Consider the following 23506-nt stretch of genomic DNA (forward strand, 5'->3'; position numbering starts at 1 on the left):
GGAGTTGGGACAAAAAAATGTTCAAAGGAATTTTTCGTCCCGTGAATTGGTTTTTTATTTCATTTGGATGGTATTTGTCTGTTTGCTTAAACGTGAAAATTTTGTCCTTAACGGCAACTAATATAAATTGAGCACCAAATTTTTAAAATTTGTGAAAATAAATTTTATATATTTTTGGTCCCGCTGAAAAAGGTACATCATGTTCTAAGGTCATTTTTTTAACACATATGTATGAACTCCTTTATTTCTTTTTTTGCATGGACATTCTTTCACTAATAACGACACCTGCTATTGATATTAAGCAATTTCAAGGCATAAAAATGGGTAAAAGGGTCCCAACGTATCCTACCTCTTCTTCGCAAATGACGTTCTATTCTTCTTCCAAACCTCTAACTCATCGATTTCGAGATTTTGTAAGATTTCAGGGCAAATGTTGAACCTCTAAAAGTCTTTTGTGATGTTTAGTCCAAATATCGTCCAACCAAACCATCGGCAGGAATGCAAAGATATTCTTAGAATTTCTTCTCAAGATTCGCTTGGGAGGTATCTTAGAGCTGCAATTAACATCCAGGGATCGAAAGTTCACCACTTTACTCCTTTACTTGACAAAGTATCCGGTCAAATTTCCCGATAAAATCACAAAACGTCAAAACTTTGTCCCAGACGGCCTCCAAATGATTCCGGGGTCCATTTTACCAAAACTCGTTATAGTGCTCTTCTTCAAAAACAGCAAAAAGAAAATCATAGCATGACAACTCCAACACATATGGTTTTCTTCCATATAATGTAGGGTCTGAACATCATGCCAAATTGAAAATTATTCTTATGGAAATTGTGGCACAATTGTCTTGCTACATCCGCTAATATCTCTCTAAGGATTATTATTGAGATTTTAGACCAATGCTCTACTTGTCTGCACGATGATGAAGACGTTCAACACATTTTCCGGTTCGATCCCTTAGCTCTTGAAGCGTGAGAGGCTAGATAGATACAAATTGAGGTCAAGTGATAGAAGGCAGGTAAAAAGAGGATCTTACCCAAAAAAAAGAAAAAACGTAATTAATATGAAACTTCCAAATAAGAGAAACATTGTCATTAAAAAAGAAAGGATGAAGTATCTCTTTTAGTACAATACTCTTATTATTTCAGATTTGAATTCAGTGGACTGAAATATTTCAATATCATGTATAATCAATCATTTAAGTTGATTTATTTTATTTATTTATTATATACTATACTACAAGAATACAATACATCTTTTCTTTTGTGTGGTTGCAATACGATACATCAAGTTAGGTGTAGAAAAAATATAAACTGAAAAGATAAGATAGTGGGGAATACAAGCATAAGAGGTCCTTAGATTGCACTGTTGGTAGGAGGGCCTTCTAAACGTAAATAATCATACAATATCCCTTGGAATGGACTTTGGTTCCTTGGTTGAGTCAAATATAAAACATTATCGCCTTGTACAAGCTTTGAGCCTTGTATGTCCACGTTGTAGAGCCAATATAAGCCATGAATACCATGTCTTGCTATTGAGTTATCCCTCCCCATTAATCCAGTTGTAAATACGGGTCGATTCGCCTTTGGATCGTTTACGCGTACCTATATTACATGTAAAATAATTACCAATTGGAACAAAGATTAGAGTTAGGGCCAGTTCTTTTCGGCATAAAACAGCTGAACTGAATTGAAATGAATAGTGATATGTGAGAGTAAAAGTATTGTCCAGTGTTGAGTTGAACTGCAACCGAACTGAATTAAACTGAATTAAACTAAACTAAACTGAACTGAAAATAAGCTGGGGAAAACAATTGCCATGTTTAACCAGATAATAATATTAATAGTTTGTAATGAATATTCAGTCGCTAGATCATTTCATCATTTTTGAAAAAAAACTACAATTGAGTAGAAAGATGTTTGATCTAATTACATGTCATTCATGTTTATTGGTCTAATATCCACAAAACTTATAATTTGAGTTGAGAAATGGACTTTAGTGTGACATAAACTAACAAAAAGAACAACATATACTCATTCTATTTTAGAAAGATCTTCATAATTATGGAGCAAAAAAACCAAGATGAGAAGAATGAGTGTGAAAGTAAGTCTTTTTCGTACTTAAAGTATAAGAAACAATGTGGTTGTGAGATAGTGCGAAACAAAATCCATATTTGACTATTAGAAAATAATCTATGACGTAACACACACCGTCATTCTTTCAATCTGACATTGACGCTCATTTGGTAGTTGGTTATGGGAATGAATAATATTGTAATATTGTAATATTGTACTACTAACAAAGAGATGATACAAATAGCTTGAAAATGAAAAGCTATACCTGTACTTCAGCAAGGGTTGCGGAAGCAATTGCCAATCTCAATTTGTAGATCCCATTTTGATCTACCTTATCCAGTTTGAATCTGACTTGCCAAGTTGTTCCCACAAACCCATTTTCTACTTTCCTGTGTGACAAATATTTCAGGCTTTGTTAGTTCATCTTACAACTTGTGACAATGATCTTAATGCACAAACATTACCTTGGAACTTGAGCAAAGAACCAATCTTTTCGATAATCGCTAACACCAATCGTGTAAACAAGATCTTCATTAGGGTATAATTCTGCGTATCTCTCCCATAATCCATATTGCCTAAACCTGTGAAAGATTATGCATATATATATTGAGTTAATAATTTACGAGCATTAAGCAGCATCAAGCAATTTTACTTGGTGTTCCAAAGATTTGTCCTAGAGAAAGGCTATTTACATAACATGTTCCGAGAAGAACAAGAAACAGGACATTGATTGATTCATGTGTTTGATTACTGATAGAGTATTAAACTATTCCTTGGACTCCAACCATCAGCTTAAGCTTTTTAAGTGGAATTAGAGCTAGGTATGAGGGAGACTTGTGCTGCATTTACACTTCATGTCCATGGGCTCTTGCGTGAGGAGGCGTGATAGAGTATTAAACTATTCTTGGGACTCCAACCATCAACTTAGCTTTTGGTTGAGTTGGTCCTTTGATAATTACAAAATTATGCAATTTTTCTTCGTTCTCCACCGAACGTATTCTGTAAATTGCAAAACTGAAGTCAAGAAATAAGCTAACCTGTTTGGATGATTAACGTAAAGTTGATTGACATAATTAGGATTAGGATCGGGAGCGAAAAATTCTGCTGCAGTACGATCAGGAATTCCTATTTCCCACAAAGTTGGTCCATCTCTAAGAGGCTCATACACCAAGTCACCCATATCAGCATCACACCCTGCACATTTTCATCTCAGACATTCAAGTTCTAAAATAACTCTTTCTGTTCCTGTATCGTCCAAATTTTGACCATATATCTTCACCAATGTATAAGAAAAGATTATCAAATAAGATCGTGTTAGATTTATTACGTGCTTTTTCAAAATAACAACTTTTTGTACTTTTGACTAACACGTAATTAAAGACAAAACAGATCTATGTAAACTAAGATAACTCAATTAATTACTCAAACCTGCAGTTATGGTAATGACAGCATCATATCTATAGTCTCCAATGACACCAGGAACCCAAGCATAGAGATTATAGTCGCCTTCTCGTATGCCATTGATAGAAAAACAGCCATTCTCATCTGCTGTTGTCCAGAACTGATAACCCTGCAGGAAAGTTGAACATATTAGAGCAGTTTTTAGCAGAAATATGAAGCTAAAATCTTATTGGATTCAAATTGTTCAGCAGAAAAATGGTGAGATATAGAATATCGAAATCAAGGCTTTTCAGTTATATGACTGTAATTGATACTAATAAACTACCTTGATTTCAGTTTGCCATGATCCAGGAGGTCCTAGTACGGCTAATCCAACATAAGCTCCACTTGCTGGTATATGATCATCACTGACATACCTGAACAAATTTTATGACAGGAAATTCATAGCAAATTCTAAAGAAAAATCGCGGAAAATCATACTCCCTCGTTTCTCAAGTAGTTGTTCCAATTGAATTTCACAATTGTCAACACACAAATAAAAATTATAGGATGTTGTTATTTTGATGATACATTGAGACAAATCCATTAACATTTTATCCAATAATATTTGGTTTAATAAATTAGTAAAAAGAATGGTCAAACTGGGAAGAAACAACTATTAGAGAACGGAGGGAGTACAAGTAATGCGAAATCCATGTTCAAAAAATTAATGCTAAATAATAACCTGTCCCGAACTACTAATTTGCCACGAACTTTACCCCTTTGATTAGGTTTTGGAAAATCCTCTGAAGCCGGGAAACTATAAGGCCAACTTTGAGTTTGTAGCATCAACTACACATCATAAAAATGGGAAAAAAATTGTGACAAAGTTTGCATTGCTAATTAAGTAGAGGTTATAGTACTATTAAAGAGGTTAACCTGATGTTTAGCATCTTCCCAAAGCTGATGAAAGTCAACATCCTTAGGACAAGAATTACAGTAGATAAAAACAGGCCCAAAGACCCTTTTCCATGGCTCTCCATCACCAAATTTTGGCACTAGAGCGTCCCCTGCATAATGTCCACTATAAAACACCTGTAATGATCAAAATAATTTTGCATCAGTATTAGTTCATACAGAAATAACGTCCTACAGAATAACGCGTACTAATAAACCATGTCTTTTAAGTATTTGGTACAACTAGCTGTATTTTCACGTACTGATAATGATGTGGGCCCCACGTGGGACGTTAAATTTTGTTTAACGGGCCCACCAGATCGATACTCATAGCTCGGTGTGATTTGCCAAAACCCTGTAGGCTGGTCAGTGGAAATCCAGCCATGGACTAGAATGTCTTTGTTATCACATGAATATTGGTACTTGTCATCAACCTGTACAATAACACAATCTATTTAGTCTGAAAATACATAAAACTAAAACATACTATTATTTATCTATATGGAAAGAAAAAAAAAAGTACCTCTCCTTTGAGTTCTGGTTCTATAGGGTTTGTAAGCAAAACAGCTTCAGCGTAGGCAAGCTTTTCGCACCTTCCAGGCATTCTATCATCAGGCAAAGGCATAAACCTTTGCCTGTTATCTGCAATTGCCATGTAGTGAAACCTATAATACACAAAATGTAATCGTGTAATTAGAATAACATCTCACCCTCTTTTGGAAGCTTTGATACTCTAGTTTAAATTAATATATAGATTATAGAACATAATTTACATATATATACTCTAAGGTATCCACTATTTATAAGGCTTTTTTCGCTCATCAGTCATCACTATCTTTAATTGTATGTACGCCATGAGTCCCCCCTTCCCAACAAAACAAAGAAAGTAGTTTCCTTATACCATTGCTTGTTGAGCTTAAATGTGATCCTAGTTTCGCCCATGCTGAAGCTGGGCCAATCGTTCATATGCTCATAGATAGCATAGGTGTAGAACCCAGATGAGCCGCGCAGCATAATAAACCTAGAAGAATATCAATATCATGAACAAATGAGATACATAAGTGTGTTACAGCATAGGATTATCTAATACTTGAAGGAGGAAATTAGTGTACTGGTACAGAACAAGTGATTCTAAATTTAAGAATGAAGGAATGACCTTTTATCAATGTTCAAGGGAACTAACTTGCCCTTAAGTGAGGGATCCCATTGTCTACTAAAGGAAACTTCCACCTGATCATCATTTGACATAATCACCTGAAAATTTGTTGCTTTAATCCTGCATATAATTAGCCCAAATACCTTTGTCAGATAAGTACTTAAAAGGCCTAAATTATCAATCATAAACAAATATAATCCATAAATTTCTTGAAATCATAGAAAGGTGAAGGTGAGAAGAACAAACGTGTCAAATGTCCCTGGTGTAGTATCATCATTCCAAACAAGATCCCAATACCTGCATACACAAGACAGTTACTAAATCATAAAACAAGCGACACTATCCATCATTTCACATTGACTTTCGCATTCCCAATAGAACAATTTTGATCATCGATATATCTATTACTAAAAATTATATGTAACTAGATACATGGAGACAAAGTTAGAAATCGAACTAGTTGTATATAATAACACTTGTTTTTTATGACTTCATATGCTTCATATCAAATGACTTGTACAAAATCAAAGTGCTACAATTACATAAAATGGAGTGCGTACTAGTTTTCTCTTATTAAAACGATTAGAGTAGAGAGTAAATATAGCAAGAAGATTGTACAAAGTTGATAATCTCACCCTCTATTGTCCTCAACATTTCGACTTTCAAGCAAGTTGTCAATGCCATTATAAGCTATTCCAGTGACAATTCCTCCTGGTTTCGATATTGTCACTCGAGCTATGCCATTGTCCAATACTACCTGTAAGGATATAGCATGATTCCATCCAAAAACATTAAAAAAGCATGTATAAGAATTTAATTCTCATTTTTTAATATCAAGCAAACATTTAATAGACAAATTTAAGTCTCTAAGAATTCAATTTCTTCCTTTGTAAAGAAGAGAGATTATTTCTAGGTAGATAAGAACAAAGATACCCCTCATTGTTTTGCTCATACAACTTGGTGAACTTGGATTTCTACTACATCCTTTCAAAGGTAGTCAATTGAGTGTTTCATATGATTATTATGCTAGTCTGACCAATTCGAAATTAGGGTGTGTTCTTTTTAATTGATTTTGGCATGATTGAACATGTTAAGAGTATAACCCACATGTGAGTTGAGAATAGTTGTCTCACATTGAAGAAATAGAGAGAGAATGACTAATATATGGATCGGTGGGTTACTCCAACCTTGTATGTGGTCGAACTCTCCCCCGAAGTGGGATTGTGTTTGACCTAATGAAGTTTATTAGCTAGATATATTTTTTTGAAATAAGTTGAATAAGACACTATCCTATTAGTCATATAACCAATTCGACAATGGAAATTATTTCTAAAAGTTTGCCCAATTTGACCTGTCCCCAAAGTTGCTAGGGCTTGGGCAGATTTTTTGGGCCCGGACTGTTTTTTTGTTTGAAACGGGCTTTGAGCAACATGAAAATAATTTTTTAGTTCAAGTTTTGGTCCGGGCCGATTTTGACCCGATAAAATGGGTGTTTGGCACAAAAATTTGGCTCGGCCAACATGTGAGCAATTTTTTTTGGCGGTGGCCCGACCCGGCCTGACATTTGATCACTCTAAGCTGCATAAACAGGAAAGGTAGTTGGCATGCTTTCTCTATTCCTCATCCATGAGGGAGATTTTTCCCTAGACTCCTAGAGCTCTAAATAAATTTTTGGGTTTCACCTTTCCATCTGCTTAAGATATGTTCTCTACATCTTATATTTACTTTTTTTTTTTTCTGAGGGGTACATCTTATATTTACTTAATTTTGGAAAAAAAATTAAGAAAAGTCAGAAAAAATAAGTAAAAAGTTAACAAAAGGTAGAGAGTAGTTTGAAAAGCTCATAAAAAATGAAAGAAATTCAGGAAAAAAAAAGGTGAATCCCTTATTTCATAACAGAGGAAGTATAAGTTTTGCATCAATGTACTACACTCTTTTAGAGACGAAAAAACCTTAATCTACTCAATAGGTAAATTAGGCAATTTACATGAGAAAAGATAACAAGTCGTCAAAATTGATTTAGAAAGGAGTTAATGCAATTTAACTCAACCATCCAAAAACTTGGAAGAGTGTGTTTTCACACCAAAACAAGACAATTCTTTTCTTTTTGTTAGGCTAGATAACTAATCCGAAAACCAACCCCTACTACGCTACCAGCTTGCAAGTCACACAAGTTCATACGGTGGGTACAAAGTTAAACAGCACCAGGAGACAATACCATAAGTGAAATCCCCAACATATTATTGAAATAAAGATTCGAACCTTAGACAATATACTGGAATTTGAAGTGAAACCCCACTAAACTACCACCTCTCAATCAAAACAAAACAATTCATATACTTCCTCCATTTGTTTAGATGTTACACTTTCTATTTTAGGAAGTTTTAAATTAGATGTTATACTTTTATTTTGGATAATAACTTCTTTCTATCTCTCTCCTATCACATGTTCACATGAGACCCTTTTGTTTTTCATTCTCTCTATCTCTCTCCTCTCCAAAAATTACATAGGAGTCCGTGATTTTAACATCTAATAAAAAACGGAGGAAGTATCATATTTCTAAAGTATGTTTATCAAATTGTTACCAAAATATCTAATAAAGTAATAATATGCGTCGTTAAATGTACCTAGCTTAAACTATCAACAATCAAGTCTCAAGAAACAAACAAACAAACCAACAGAACAAACATTCTAAACCACATAATCAAAACATGGAAAATTAATAATAAAAAAAAGCACCGACACTTACATAACGATCCAAAATCTGAAGCTGAACAGCTTGAGCAGTTGGTGCATCTGGGCCTGGCTCAACTCCTCCACCCCCACAACATCCACACATCCATGAATTCGTTTTCGACATTCTTTTAAATTCCTTTTTTTATATTCTTCTAATATTCTTTAGTAAAACCTTATTATATAATAAATATCATATAATCTCTCATAGTTTTCTGCAATTTTACTAGTTTCGCCGCATATATATATATATGGACCGCCTCTAATAAGGCTGCAGTCTTAGTTTATAGTTTATATTATAAGTATTAGTAAGAACTAGAATTAAAGCATCATTAATCTAAGTTTTTTTTGGGAGTTGTTTTAAGGTTTCTTTTCTAACTCTTGACTTGGTCGCAAACTCAAACTCACTTGGTGGATGTTCTTAGTGAGGACGTACAATCCAAGATTTTGTATAAATTAACGATCTTTTTATTATTTTGATTGTGGAGGATTTAAGGTGAGAAAATAAAGTGTGTTTTCTTTTTTTATTTGAGGGGAGGGTATATCTCTATTTTATATATGAACTTTCGATTTTTTGATGTCTACTTTTAATTACTTAAGTATAGGCCTGGACATGGGTTGAGTTTGGAGAAATGGTGGGTTGGGGCTAAAATTTCCAGATTTTGTCCACTAGCCTGCTGGCCGGACTCGTGCCTTCTGCGGATTGACCCGTATTTTATGTTATTTTTTTTGGATTTTTGACAGTTTTAGGCTAAAAAACAAAGGCTTGCTGGTCATCTAGGCGGGCTCGTGCCGGTGCGAAACTGAAATAAAATTTCTTGATCGTGATAGGCCCACGTAGCGGACAACGGACCGGACTGTGCCTCGAGTAGGCTCATGCCGGGCCAGACCCAAATTGTGCCGGCCCGGCCCACGTGCTAGCTCGGGCCATGCCCACCTCTAGCTAAATACCCTCAACTAAGGCTGGCAAAAGCTGACACGACACGATAACACGACACGAACACGACCTGAAAAAACCGGGTTAGGGTTGAGATTTTCGACACGAAAAGTTAAATGGGTCGACACGAACACGACCTGAAAGTAAAATGGGTTAGGTTAAGGTTGAATTTTCTAACACGAAACCAACCTGAATTGACCTGAAAATTTAAAAGCCCAAAAAAAAAATCATTTAGTCCGATAAATCAAAAACTATCAGAATTTTATTTAAGCCCAAAATAAACTTTGAGCCCAAACTTAAAATAAACCCTAAGATTCATTTCTCAACTTTAGGTTAGCATTCACCAGTCAACCGCCGCTTTCTTTTTTTTCCATTTCAAAAAGACTGAAGAACTTTCATCTCTCTCTCTCTCTTAATCTCTTCGTTCTTCTCTCAAAAAATCAGAAAAAAAAAAAAAATCGAAAAATCAAATAAAATTAAGAGAAGATTGTACAACAAACTTTAAGGTAATGTTCCTTCTTTGTTGATCTTATTCCAGTAATTGCATGTTTGTTTTTGAAGTTATTACATGTTTATTTTTGAAGTAATTACAAGTTTTTTTTCGAACTAATTACATGTTGATTGTCGATTAATTATGTGACTAATTTTGTAGTAATTTTATGACTAATTTTTGAGTAATTACTTACATAATTTTCGAGTAAATATATATACAATTTTAGAGTAATTGTATGACTTATTTGTTATTTTTGTCCGTTATATAGTTTTATATATACTCTGTACAATTTCTTATTTCTTTCAATTCATGCTTGAATCTTTATTCTTAACTAATTATTTATTAACTTGTTTGTATTGTAGCACATATGGATCCTCAGCTTGAGAACTTGTGTGGGAGTGTGATGAATCTAAAGGTGGACAATATGAAGGATGATACACCAATCGCGAGTCCGGCAATGAGCTCCGATTTTAATGGAAGTAGTTCTAAGAAATGAGAAAACTTTGAACTTTGGTCTTGATATGAACTGTGAACTTTGTTTTTGGTTGTGATTTGGGAACTCTGAACTTTAATTTAATTTGTGGTTTGTAAACATTAATATGGGATGCATTTGAATTTACATTTTGGATGTCAACATGAACACCACACTTTGTAACTTCATGGTTTGACACTTGACAGCTTGCAGATTAATGTGGATTAATCATTATTGTGGAATTGTGGATGCATTCTGTAAAATCATGGTTTGATAGTTTTTTAATATCAGGTTGTAAGTAGGTTTCAAACGGGTTACGGGTTCGGGTCAACCTGAAAATTTCAGGTCAAAACAGGTTCACTTAACCCGGTTCGAATTATGTCTTAAAAAAAAAAAAAAATCAGGTCAAACAGATCAGGTCAGGTCAACCCGAAAAAAAACAGATCAGGTTAGGTTTCAATTATTTGACCCGAAAAGTAAACGGATCAGGTTAGGGTTGGGGGATAGCTGACCCGTTTAGATATGACCCGAACACGAACACGACACGACCTGATCTGTTTGCCAGCCCTACCCTCAACTATCAACAAATTATAAATATTACAAAATCAATACAAAAACTCTATTATATATGGTAATACATGGGTACACCAAAAAAATTAAATAAAGAAAAAGAAAAAAATAATAAAGAAGGCTAACTACTTACTTGAATGAAGAATTTTATATGTTTTCGCACGTATCACATGCATATAAGACTAGTATAATATATATATTAGTTAGTGGACAATAGTTGATTGGGATCATACTGTGTTTTAAAAAAAATTGGAGTTGTGAGGTAAGCAATTGAAGAGATTAAGAAGTTAGTGTGTGATGTGGATTATGTAGTTTTGGTTTCACAAGACTTCTAACTAAGTAACTAATTATGAACTATTTTTGGAGTTTGTTTGAGATATAGAGATGGAATAGATTCGTAGTTTTTTATTTTAAGTAAATAGGGTGTCATAGGTATGATTGAAATGGCTAATATGTCATATGTGTACATAAGAGCCAATGCATCATGCATGTATGGTGTTTTCGAGAGTATGGAAGGAAGGTTCTCTCGGCTATATCATTGTATATAGAAAGTTGTTTTTGGTACTCTTATGATTACAAAATAATTTGGATTTTAGTTAGGATTCGGATGTTTCTTTTACAATTTCTTGTTCAAAAGAATCTCAAAGATATGAGGATGAATTTTTTAAAAAGTTCTCATGTTATGGTTGTGAACCCCTGACTTTAGGGGTCAAGACGGAGCGCTCTACCCACTTGAGCTAACTCCTATCCTTGCTGCTGAAAAATGATAAATTAATACCAAAACCAACATGGACATAGTTCAAAAATATAGATGGTGCAATTGCAAAAGTGGCATGCGTGTGAGTAGTAAGAGGCGGCTAAGGCCATGTACAGGGTGAGCAACTGTACAGGGCTCTTAAAATATAAGGGGCCCAATTTTATTTTTTGTCCTTCTAAAGGGAAAACAAAACCTAACTCTAATTACAGACTATTCCTTTTCAATTTTATAGAGGGTAAAGTTGGATGCAAACTTAAAGAAATTTCTAGTTGGTGTTTCCTCTCCTCTTATTCTCCAAAGAAGACCATTAATGACTCTTCCATCTCTTCCTATATTCACCGAAAAAATTTAATTTTTATAATTTAATTGAGCACAGGGCCCCTAATTTTATGAGACGACCCTGTGAGTAGTGGTTGTTAGTATGTTACACAATAAGTTATCGTGTAGTAACAATTACACTCAAGACTTTGTGATTAGTAATTGGTTTTAGGTTGTATAAAAAATATTAATTGGTTTTAGGATAAAACCTCACTTGTATTTGTGTATGATCATACTCTTCTCGGTGTTGGCCTGAATGCTGACCACACGGATCTTTATAAGTGTGTGTGGATGGGCAACTTATAAGAATTTGTGAAATTTTGGTCAATAATATGTGCAACTTTAGACATCAACTTAACTGTTACTAGTTTGATTGACAAATGCGTCACTAATATTGATCTTGATCAAAGTTCCCTTTATTGCTTAAGCTTAAACTTTAATTAGAAAATTAGCATGGCATAAACAACATTAAACATAATTTTCGTCCTTACATTTATCTGTATACATCTCAAAGAAATACGGAGTAAACCCTAATTACAAACTTCGACTTTAATCATCAGTAGTATCTGGCGGTCCTTCAAGACGAATGTAGTCATACATGATACCAACAAAAGGAGTCCCACCTTTTGCTTGAGTCAAATAGATTGTATTATATTTATCACCTTGTACAAGCTTAGTTCCATGTATATCTGCAGTGAATAGTCTGTAAAGTCCATGAATTCCATGTCTTGCAATCGCGTTATCTTTCCCTATTAGTCCTGTTGTGAATTCCGGAGGGTTTGCTTTTGCATCGTTTACTCGAACCTATCCAATTTCCCATACATGCGAACATTTTATTTCAGTTGTCACATTGTCCCAGCATCTCATAATTACAGACAATGGAAGAATTTCGGAGATAGAAAAGTAAAACTTTTATTGTTTTTTCTATAATTTGTAGCTAATTACCTGTAATTCTGCTAGGTTTGCAGTTGCAAGTGCAATTCTCAATTTATAGACTCCATTTTGGTTCACGTCCTCAAGTTTGAACTTGATTTGCCATGTAGTTCCTTGGTACGTATTCCCCTTTTTTCTGCAACATTATGAAGAATTTCTATTTTTAATTGTTATAATTATATTTATGTATTCTACTCCTTGAAGCAGCACATATGTTTTGCATTAGGCTCATTTTGATGTAACCATGCATCATTTACTCATTTCGATTTATTGGATTAATACGAAATCTTATGTTTTTAATTACGTATTTCTTCCTTAAACCATTGTTAAAAAGGCCATTAGCGAAAGACATTACTAAAAGACTAAGTCAAAGCATGATCTCTTTGCCGTGATCTATTCAACTTATTAAACACGAGCAAAAATTAGTTTCGATTAGTAAAAATATTTAGTTTTAGACGACAAATTAAGATCAATTCAATCAAGTAATAATCAGTGGAAGAGAATAAGATAGTACCTTGTGACTTGAGCAAAGAACCAATCTTTTTGGTAATTACTTTCTCCAATTGTATAGACTAGATCTTCATTAGGATATAATTCGGCATATCTTTCCCATAGACCATACTGTCTAAATCTGATTCAAAAAATAACACAAAAAAAAAATACAAGTTTTAACATGCATGATACCTAAATTATGGATAATTAGAAAAGAAAACAACAGTAAATTACACAAAATCTCAAAATTCAAGGAACTTCAATTATATTCCCTCCGTTTCTTTTTAATCTACGCACTTTCCTTTTTAGTCCGTTTCTTTTTGGTAACATATCACATCTACTTTCTTCTCTTTTCCACCCATGCATGTCATTCACTTCTTAATATTTTAACCCACTCTTTTGTTTTTCTCTCACACTTTTCAGTTTGTCTCTCCATCTTTTCAGTTTCTCTCTCATATTTTTGTAGTTCCTCCTTGATTCTCTCCCAAAGTGAAGTGAGTAAATTAAAATGAAATGGAGGGAGTAAGAGCTAACCTGTCAGGATGATTGAGGTAGAGTTTGTTGACATACTTTGGGTTGGGATCAGGTACATAAAATTCTCTAGCTGTTCGATCAGGAACACCAATTTCCCATAGTGTTGGCCCATCACTTGGAGGTTCATACACAAGCTCCCCCATGTCAATCTCATCACCTGTTCACATATTAATTTCTTGTTAATACTATCATTTTAAAGTTTACTACAGTGAATTGGAGTTAACCAGCATAATCTAGAATTACTGAACTTAGGTAACCTTTTAGACCTTGTTTGGTAAAAACAGGTTTCGGGCAAAATTATAGGTTTGAACTCATATTAGGATACTAGTCAATCCTCTAATTTGACCAAGTTTTCAGTTTTCAGTTTTCAGCTTAACATTGGTTTTCAGCAGATCCTCAATTGTTACAGATATCTAAATATCATAATTATAACATTACAACTTGAGCTGATCATTTTGGCCCGCCCCGCAGTTGAGCCCGGTACGATTTTTTTGGGGCAGGATTTAGGCAAGCCAAAAATGACTTTTTAGTCTATTTTTTGGCCGGTCCGATTTTGGCCCGAAAAGCTCGTTCATTATGGCCCAAAATAACGGGCTTTAGGCACAAAATCTTGGCCCGGCCTGGCCATACCAATGGGCAATTTTTTTAGGCGCGACCTGCTCCATGATCACCTCTAATTACAACAGTCAACATAGACCAATAAAATGTGTTATATTTCCATGTAAAATGGGAGAAATTTGAAACCTGAATTTATAGAAATATGGTTGTCGCATACGTAGTCTCCTATGAAGCCAGGAACCCAAGCATAAAGATTATAATCACCAGCTCTTATATCATTTATGAAGAAATAGCCATCCTCATCCGTTGTTGTCCAAAACTGATAACCCTATTAGCATGCAATAATTTTGGAAAAACAATAAGCATAGTGTGCATGAATTAGTCTTTAAAAGTGTTAAATTTCGGATTATGTGAAAATGGGCCTGGGTAACCCAATAAGGAGGAGGAGAGTTTAGTCCACTTACAAGTTAGGAGGTTCCATCCTAAAACCAATTGGTGATAGGAGGAGTAACTCCTTATCTTATAAAGTGGTTTATTCTCTCCTCTTTCTCCAATGTGGGACACTCACAAGTGGGCATTTCATGGGTTTCAATACACCCCCTCACTTGTGAGTGTCCTTAGAAATTCAGAGCTAACTGGAAAGGTCAGAGTAATAATCCTCTTAGGGGCTGGACATCCTGTCGAGGTAATCCTTATCCAGTAGCGATCAAATACCCAGTTTAGACGAGACCCGCAACCCGGGCTCTGATACCATGTTAAATTTCGGATTATGTGAAAATGGGCCTGGGTAACCCAATAAGGAGGAGGAGAGTTTAGTCCACTTACAAGTTAGGAGGTTCCATCCTAAAACCAATTGGTGATAGGAGGAGTAACTCCTTATCTTATAAAGTGGTTTATTCTCTCCTCTTTCTCCAATGTGGGACACTCACAAGTGGGCATTTCATGGGTTTCAATAAAAAGGAAACAAAAATCTGAATTTGAGCTCAATGTAGCTGAGTTTGTAATAGTAAATATATCACCTTGCCTTCCAGTTGCCAAGAATTTGTTTCATTAGGAGAAGCTAAGCCTATATATGCTCCATCTGCTGGCATAGAATCATCACAAGTATACCTGTACACATAATTCAATGATTAGGACTGATAGAGAATATGTGTATAATTCCTCCGTTTCATAGTCGCTACACTTCTCAATTCAAGGACTCCTAAATAATTTTTGGAGAAAAGAGAGGTAGAGAGTAAAAAGAAAAGGGACCCTCGAGAGAGGAAAGAGATAGAGAGAGTATTGTCCAAAAAGGAAGTGTAGCAAGTAATGTGAAACTTTCCACAATGGAAAGTGTAGCAAGTATTAAGAAACAGAGTAAGTATTTTCTGTCAATGACGATTAGGGATCAGGGGTGCGTTATGTTCTCTTGACATATTTTTCATCAACTTACCAGAACTCAACTTATTGGAATTTATTGGAATTTAAGCCTTATTTTATAAGATATTTCTATTGGAAATTATTATAACTTACCCGAACTTTTTTCTTAAGGACAAGTTAACGCATCCCATGTTGCTAAATAGTTGGAACTACGTGGAGTAAATCTTTAATTTGGATTATATTCGACAAATGACTACATGAGTAATAGTAGTACTAATAATATCAACCGTTAGTATCCTATATGGCTATATCAGAGTATCAAACATGTCCAAGTCATACCATATATTTATATACTTCGTCTGTTTTTTTCTATTGCACCATTTCATTCATTTTTCACGTTTGTTTTAACGCTTCTTTTAACGTTGATATCTCAAATTTTATATAAGAAAAAAATTATAAAAATTTTAATATTCAAAATCCTTGCACCGAGATAAATTTAACAAGACCCTATTTAATTATGTTTTTGCTTATATAATGAGACATAATACGAATGCAATGTTGTTACTATTATTTCTTTTGACATCATATATAATGCAGAGTAATTCAAACAATTGAACTTCTAACTCATCTAAGATTTTACTATTTTGAGATATCCTTGAAAAATACTGACCTGTCATGAACTAGTAATCTACCAGTAAGGTTACCCCTTTGATCAGAAGTTGGGAAATCCTCAGAAGCAGGAAAAGAGTATGGCCAATTTTCTGTTTCTACCAATACCTGCAAAGATTTTATATATGGCATAACTTAACTCGTACATTCAATGATTGATATTGCTAAAGAATTGATAGCAAAATCTAAAATAAAGAATAGTTAACCTGGTCCTTTGCATCCTCCCACAAACATTGGCAATCAAGTTCCTTGGGCACACAATTGAAGTAGGTAAAAACTGGACCAAATACCCTTTTCCATGCCTCACCTTGTGCAAATTTTGCCACCATGTCCTCCCCAGCATAATGGGCACTCATAAACATCTGAAATTCAATTTTTTATATCTGATATGTGTCTTTATTTGAGATGGAGCAATAGCGAACATACTCATATCTCAGTGTCGAGCATCTGACATAAGCCTTTATTGGAATTGAAATAAAGAGTATATATATACTTCCTCCGTTTCATATATATTACTCGCTACATTTCTCAATTCACGGACTCCTACAATTTTTGGAGAAGAGAGAGGTAGAGAATAAAAAGAGAGGGACCCATGTGAGAAGAGAGAGATAGAGAAAGTTTTTTTCCCAAAAAGGAAATGTAGAAGTAATGTGAAACTTCCCACAATGAAAAATATAACAAGTATTATGAAATGGAAGAAGTATATATATTATCATAGTAATATGGTTACACTTTTTAGGAGATGTAAGGGAGATGGAATTAGAAATTTCGGCTTTTTTTTAGTCTATTTAAAAAAGACAAAAGAAAAGTTGGGAGAATAAGGTGAGACTTGAGACTGCTATTAATAAGTTTAGATAAGTCGTTATGTTTTACTCGTAAGCTTCTTTTGGTAGGACGTAAAACATTTTTAGTGTAAAATGATTTTCATGGAAAACATAGAGGTGATCATGGGCCGGGCCGGGCCGCGGCCAAAAAAATTTGCCCATTGGCCGGGCCGGGCCTAAATTCGGGCCGAATTTTTGTGTCCAAAGCCCGCTATTTTGGGCCGGGCTTTTGCGGGCCAAAACGGGCCGGGTCAAAAAATAGACTAAAAAGTTGTTTTTAGCTTGCCTAAAGCCCGCCCAAAGACCAAAAAAACGATCGGGCCGGGCCCGCGGGCCGAAAAATTCTGCCCAAAACCCGGACCAAAAACGGGCCGGGCCAAAATGATCACCTCTAGGAAAACACAATTTCAAATTAGTTTTTCGGTGTTTGGTTTCATGTAAGAAAAATGATGAAAGGAAAGGAAAATGAAAGGGAAAGTAAGGAGGTAGTGAGAGGAGTTTACAAGAAAACGAAAAACAGTTTTCCCTTCATTTTGAAAGGAAGATTGTTTTCCATCAGTGGGAGAATAGTTTTACCCTAAGGGGAAATGGTTTTACACTCTTTTACCAACCAAACAATGTAAAACTGAAAATAAAGGAAGAAAGTTTTCCGAAAAAACGTTTTACGTCCTATCAAACGGAGCCGCAGTGTGCAATGTACTCACAGCAAGGTTGATAGGGCCAACATGAGAGGTAAGATTCTGCTTGAAGGGGCCACCAGTTCGGAATTCGTCACTAGGTGTTATTTGCCAGAATCCTGTAGGTGGATCTGTGCATATCCATCCATGGACTTTAAGATCCTTATCTTCACATGAATACTGGTATTTGTCATCCACCTATTCCAAATACCCAAACATGTCACCAATTCTTTCTTCCATCCAAGAATTATCATTATTATTCTTTGGACTTTAAACATACGAATACCAGCATAACAATATAATCTACATGAAATTATAGATTTACGTCACTCTATCTACTTCAGTAAGTGTGAATTGGGGATAGTAGAAAAGTCAAAATATTGCAATTAAAAAAGAACGGAGAAAGTAGTTAGTCATGAATTCATGATATCTTTCACTCTTTGACAGCATAAATTAACAATGGAATTAATATCAAAAGTAGGTGCTCAAAGTTATAATTCCTCCGTTTTTATTACTTGCAACATTTTGACTTTTTGACAATTATATGCTTACTTTGAATGACCACTAAGTGTGACTATTATGTCATGTAAGATGTTATTGGATTCATCTCAAAATATATTTACAAATATTTTAATTATTATAATTTTCACGAATTGATTATAAAAAATATTAATGATCAAAGTTGTGTATTAACAAAGCTAAGAGTCAAAAAGTTGCAAGTAAAAAAAAATAAAGTATATCTCTAATATGTGAATGCTTATAGTACAAAAAATAGATTACTTCAACAAATAAGCGTGATGGAATAATAAACATACCTCTCCTTTAAATTCTTGTTCTATAGGATTTGTAAGAAGTACTGCTTCAGGGTAATCTAGAACTTGGCATCTTTCTGGTAATCGATCATCTGGAAGTGGCATTTTTCTTTGCCTGTTATCTGCTACAGCCATATATTGAAACCTGTTTATAGACGTTCAATGTAAGAAAAACATTCATTTAGACACCGTATCGTGTTAGTAAATAATATAGTTAAGCGCGCACTAATATATATATATATATGGCATGTAGAGGTGGCAAAATATTACCCAACCCGCCAACCCGACCCGAACCCAACCCATTAATAATGGGTTGGGTCAAAAATTTCAACCCGTTTAATTAGATGGGTCAACCTGACCCAACCCGTTTAATTAAATGGGTTGGGTCAGGTTGAAAATTCTAACCTGATTTTGACCCACCTAACCCATTTATGAAAAAACAAGCTAAAAAAAATCTCTAACTCAATTCAGATTTCAGTTCAAAAAAATTGGGCTGGACCATAAAGTAATAAAGTAAAAACCGTAGCACTACTTAAAAGGTTAGGGATTTTAGATTTCCACCTAAATGAACATTTGTGTTGTTGAACAAAAGTTAGGTTGATTTTGCACAATATTATCATATAGTTATGCAATGACTTAATTTTAATTTGCTGCCTACTGTTATTTGCAAATAAATTGTGTTGTTATACTTACTTTTTTCTAGAAAAAACACGAATTTTTTTAAAAGGGTCGACCTGAAGGTTGACCCGTTTATCATAAGGTTGGGTTGGGTTGTAAATCTCAACCCGTTTAAGTTAACAGGTCAGGTTGGGTCAAGGGGTTCTCAACCCGCCAACCCGCCAACCCAACCTGATCTTGACCCAACCCGACCCATTGCCAGCCCTAATGGCATGTTCGGTAACAGTAGTTGTAGTGGTAGCTCTATGTTGCGAGAGTAGTTGTTAGCTGTGCTGGTAGCTACTGTTAGTGGTTGATGTGTAGTTGTTAACTGTTAGTTGTTGTATAAAAGATTGACGTTCGGTAAAGGAAGTGGTCAAAGTAGCTGTTTAAGAATAAGAAACTTTAGCATATAATTTGTACACCACTAAACGTTACCCCCAAAAGGTACAAATTGTAGCTTTTGACAAACACTAACGAAACGAAAAAAACTTTATCTACCTAGTGGGTCAACAACCCACTAGGCCACTACTAATAGAAATAAATAAATAGTGGAATCCAACTCATCAGTTTTAATAGTTTTTTAATGTTCAATTTCTAGTGGGTTAACTACCCATCGGGTAGATGTAGCATTGCCCTAGCAAAACACTACTTGTATCACTAAAAGCTACTTACACCATTACCTTGCCAAACACTATTATTTTTTCTAATTAGTGTTTTGACTAAGTCAAGACACTAAGAGCTACTTAAAAAGCTTATACCGAACACGCCCATAGTCTTTACATGCAGTTTTCCTTAAGAGTTATAAGAATGGTTAATCATAAGATTTTTGCATAATACTTCCTTTGTTTAGAAATAGTTGCACCGTTTCAAATTTTCAAGTTTGTCGATGCATGATTTCAAACGTTAAATATCTTCAATTATCATATCAATGAGTAAAAACTATAAAAAAATATATATATACTTCCTCCGTTTTCTTTTAAATGTTACACTTTTCAAATCACGGACTCCTAGGTAATTTTTGGAGAGGAGAGAGATAGAGAGAATGAAAAACAAAAGGGTCCCATGTGAACATGTGATAGGAGAGAGATAGAGAGAAGTTATTACCCAAAATAAAAGTGTAACATCTAATTTAGAATTCCTAAAATAGAAAGTGTAACATCTAAAAAAAACGGAGGAAGTATATACATTGAGACGAATCTAACAAGATCTCGTATGACTATGTTTTTCCTAAAATATAAATCACTAAAGATAATCAAAATGGAAGATGTGAATAGTAAACACTATGCAAATGGTGCAAGTGTGCAATTATTTCTAAACGGTTGAGGAAGTATATGCTATTATAATCTAAATTATCAAATGATCCAACTATTTTTAAAAAGTAAGTTTATAATAAAAACTATTTAGCAACTAATTACATATAAATGAAGTAATAAGTTATTCATTGCCAAATTAAAGATTAACAACAGAGATGTACCATTTCTTATTAAGCTTGAAAACAGCCCTTGTTTGAGGAAGATTAAATCCAGGCCATTCCTTCAATTTCTCATATATAGCATAGGAGTAGAACCCTGATGATCCCTGAAGCATTATGAATCTAAGAGATTCCGAAATTAGTAAAAATATTGATGCCTCTATAGATGGTATTATACCTTAAAAATGCGAGAAATATATTTAATGCTTATATACAATTCGCTATTACAACGTTATAATATGTGACGTAGTTATAAAAGGAGGGATAGTTAGTTTGAGTATAATATGAAGAAGAAGAGAGTACCTTTTGTCGATGTTTAATGGCACAAGTTTGTCTTTAGATGAAGAGTTCCATGTTCTTGTGAAGGATAATTCCACCATTTCTTCATCTTCTACTACAACTTCAAATTTTGTTCCTTTAATCCTGCATTTTATCATCATAGACATAGTAACAAGTTATAATCTTATAGAATACAGTATATATTAAGAGTAAAATCACTGTATTAGTAGCTGATGATTATTGATGAGTGAATTAAAGACTAGAGATCAATCAATAAATAAAATTATTACCTATCATAATATCCTGTTGTTCCTGTTGATCCAACATCACTCCAATTTAGATCCCAATACCTGCATACTCCGTTATAAAAAAAATAACCAACATTACCACCATTTATTATCGACTATCAAATAAGTTGTTAGTGCGCGCATAGCAAGCTAGCTAGCATACATACCCTCTATTGTCTTCTTCATTTGTTTCTTCAAGCAAATTCGCTAAACTGTTGTACTTTATCTTTGTGATGATCCCATCTGGATTCGATATCGTGATTTCAAGTATACCATTATCAAGAACAACCTACAAGTCAATATCACATTATGTATAAGGGCATCATATAATGATATGATAATTAAAGATTTTAACGTTTGAAATGATTTGATAAACAATATTAAAACTAACAAAATATCAATGAGTATTAGTCTTTCATTGCATATAATAAACAGCATTAAAACTAACAAAATAAATCTTGATAAACAAAATATATACATGTTCATTATTTGTAAATTGCATATAAAAATATGTTAAATTCATTAATGAACAAAAGAAGGGTAGCAGATTTACATAATGATCATGCACTGTAAGTTGGACTGCTTGGAGTGACATAGCTGAAATTTTTGTACCTTAAATGAAATCCCAAAAAAAATTACTCTTTATTTTTCATAATATTGTTTCTTGAATTAAAAAAAAAAAAAAAAAAAAGCTCATTTTGGTCTCTTCTTACCTTGCTTCACTTAATCAACATGGCATAAAAGTAGAAGAAAGATTCTATAATATGTATATATATATATATATGAATGTTAATTTCTTGGAATTTAATCAAAACACTTTATATTGAGTTTATTGACTTTTTTGGCCACTTTATTTTGTTTTTCTCTTAACTTTGTCGCAACATTTTATTTTTTGTGGTTAAGGATAAAAAGGGAGACAGATTGTCAGATTGCCATGTTTTGAAGGCAGAGCAACAGTAGTTGATGATGGATTCACGTTCATGTTATGTGACCACTTATATAGTATAACGGTCGTAATTAGTGATGGCCACTGCGGGCTGGGCGGGCTGGGCTGAGATTTCACGGCCCAGGACCGGACCGTGAAATTCATGTGTTGGGTGGGTTGGTACGCGGGCTGAAAAGTCTTGGCCCACACCGGTCTGTTACCGGTTTTTACGGTTCGAGAAGCGGTTCTGGCGGTTCGTGGGTCTAGTGGGCAGGACCGGGCATGCGGGCCGGCATGAGATATTTTTTTTCAAAATTATTTAATCATTGAAATTATTCATTATTGTTATAAAAAATCTTTAAAATGAATAAAAATATATACAATTATTAAAATTAATGAATAATTTCATTATTTTAAAATTTGATTGAATTATAATATATGCAATTTGATTAAAATATATACAATTTGATTAAAATATACACAATTTGGTTCAATAATAACTTGGACTGGGCTGGGCTGGGCTGGTTCATGGGTTGGGCTAGACCGGTTTCGTGATCCGGGCTGGGCGGTTTTAGTAGCGGGCTTTAGTGGGCTGGGCTCAAGAAATCTGGCCCACGGCCCACCCACCAATTTCACGGTTCAAGTTGGGCTGGACCGGGCTTTTTGCGAGCCCGACCCACACGGCCCACGAGGTGGGCTGGGTTGGATGGGCTGGATTGGCCCGCACTGTTGGTCATCTCTAGTCGTAATATATACTTCTTGCTACATTTTTCATAATGCTCGCTACATTTTTCATTATGGAAGTTTCACATTACTTGCTACACTTCCTTTTCGGGTAATAAATTCTTTCTATTTTTCTCCTCTCACATGGGTCCCTTTTCTTTCTACTCTCTACCTCTCTCTTCTCCAGGAGTTCGTCAATTGAGATGTGTAGCGAGTAATATAAAATAGAGGAAGTAATAATAAGTATTATAATATCATATTATTATGTCTAACTTGAAATTAAGAGATCACCTCCTGATTGTAAGTTGTTGTGTGTATGACAGTCTAATTAATTGTCATTGTTATGAATTAGTAAGACACATGCAGTGCTACGACCATTTGTTGAGCAGCATAATAACTTAATAAGGGTATATAGTTACTTGTTAGTACTCCCGTTGTCAGAATTTTTTTTTTT

The 23506-nt window shown here is 34.3% G+C and overlaps 2 protein-coding genes and 1 long non-coding RNA gene across 3 annotated transcripts; 1 reads left to right on the forward strand and 2 right to left on the reverse strand.

The window, feature by feature from the left end:
* Positions 1 to 1179: 1179 nt before the first annotated feature.
* LOC104888152 (rhamnogalacturonate lyase B) lies at positions 1180 to 8568 on the reverse strand. Its single transcript, XM_010673036.4, has 15 exons — positions 8319 to 8568; positions 6205 to 6326; positions 5816 to 5866; positions 5570 to 5689; positions 5315 to 5434; positions 4937 to 5078; positions 4677 to 4847; positions 4396 to 4551; positions 4202 to 4308; positions 3803 to 3893; positions 3505 to 3646; positions 3114 to 3270; positions 2541 to 2657; positions 2342 to 2465; positions 1180 to 1605 (listed from the first exon to the last, which is right to left on the reverse strand). Exons 1-15 carry the CDS (start codon positions 8427 to 8429, stop codon positions 1357 to 1359), a joined length of 1980 nt encoding a protein of 659 aa, XP_010671338.1. The 5' UTR covers positions 8430 to 8568; the 3' UTR covers positions 1180 to 1356.
* Positions 8569 to 9587: 1019 nt separating this feature from the next.
* LOC104888147 (uncharacterized) lies at positions 9588 to 10446 on the forward strand. Its single transcript, XR_789418.4, has 2 exons — positions 9588 to 9745; positions 10095 to 10446. It is a non-coding gene; the product is annotated as an uncharacterized LOC104888147 (long non-coding RNA).
* A 1832-nt stretch (positions 10447 to 12278) lies between these two features.
* On the reverse strand, positions 12279 to 22205 carry LOC104888138 (probable rhamnogalacturonate lyase B). The gene is given in 16 exon segments (XM_048638770.2): positions 12279 to 12653; positions 12795 to 12918; positions 13297 to 13413; positions 13809 to 13965; positions 14553 to 14694; positions 15386 to 15476; positions 16396 to 16502; positions 16601 to 16756; positions 17923 to 18093; positions 18711 to 18852; positions 20842 to 20961; positions 21142 to 21316; positions 21319 to 21467; positions 21572 to 21693; positions 21958 to 22016; positions 22118 to 22205. Coding segments are annotated over 15 exon segments (2070 nt in total). The 5' UTR covers positions 22000 to 22016; positions 22118 to 22205; the 3' UTR covers positions 12279 to 12398.
* Between the last annotated feature and the right edge of the window lie 1301 nt (positions 22206 to 23506).

Source organism: Beta vulgaris, chromosome 1 (assembly GCF_026745355.1).
Source record: "Beta vulgaris subsp. vulgaris cultivar EL10 chromosome 1, EL10.2, whole genome shotgun sequence".
Taxonomy (NCBI): Eukaryota; Viridiplantae; Streptophyta; class Magnoliopsida; order Caryophyllales; family Amaranthaceae; genus Beta; species Beta vulgaris.

Coding starts and splice junctions, on each gene's coding strand:
- LOC104888152 (XM_010673036.4), bottom strand. CDS start 8,429: ATGTCGAAAACGAATTCATGGATGTGTGGATGTTGTGGGGGTGGAGGA. Junction 5,079..5,314: donor TTTAAGCTCAACAAGCAATG/GTATAAGGAAAC, acceptor TGTGTATTATAG/GTTTCACTACATGGCAATTG. Junction 2,466..2,540: donor TTCTTTGCTCAAGTTCCAAG/GTAATGTTTGTG, acceptor TTTGTCACACAG/GAAAGTAGAAAATGGGTTTG.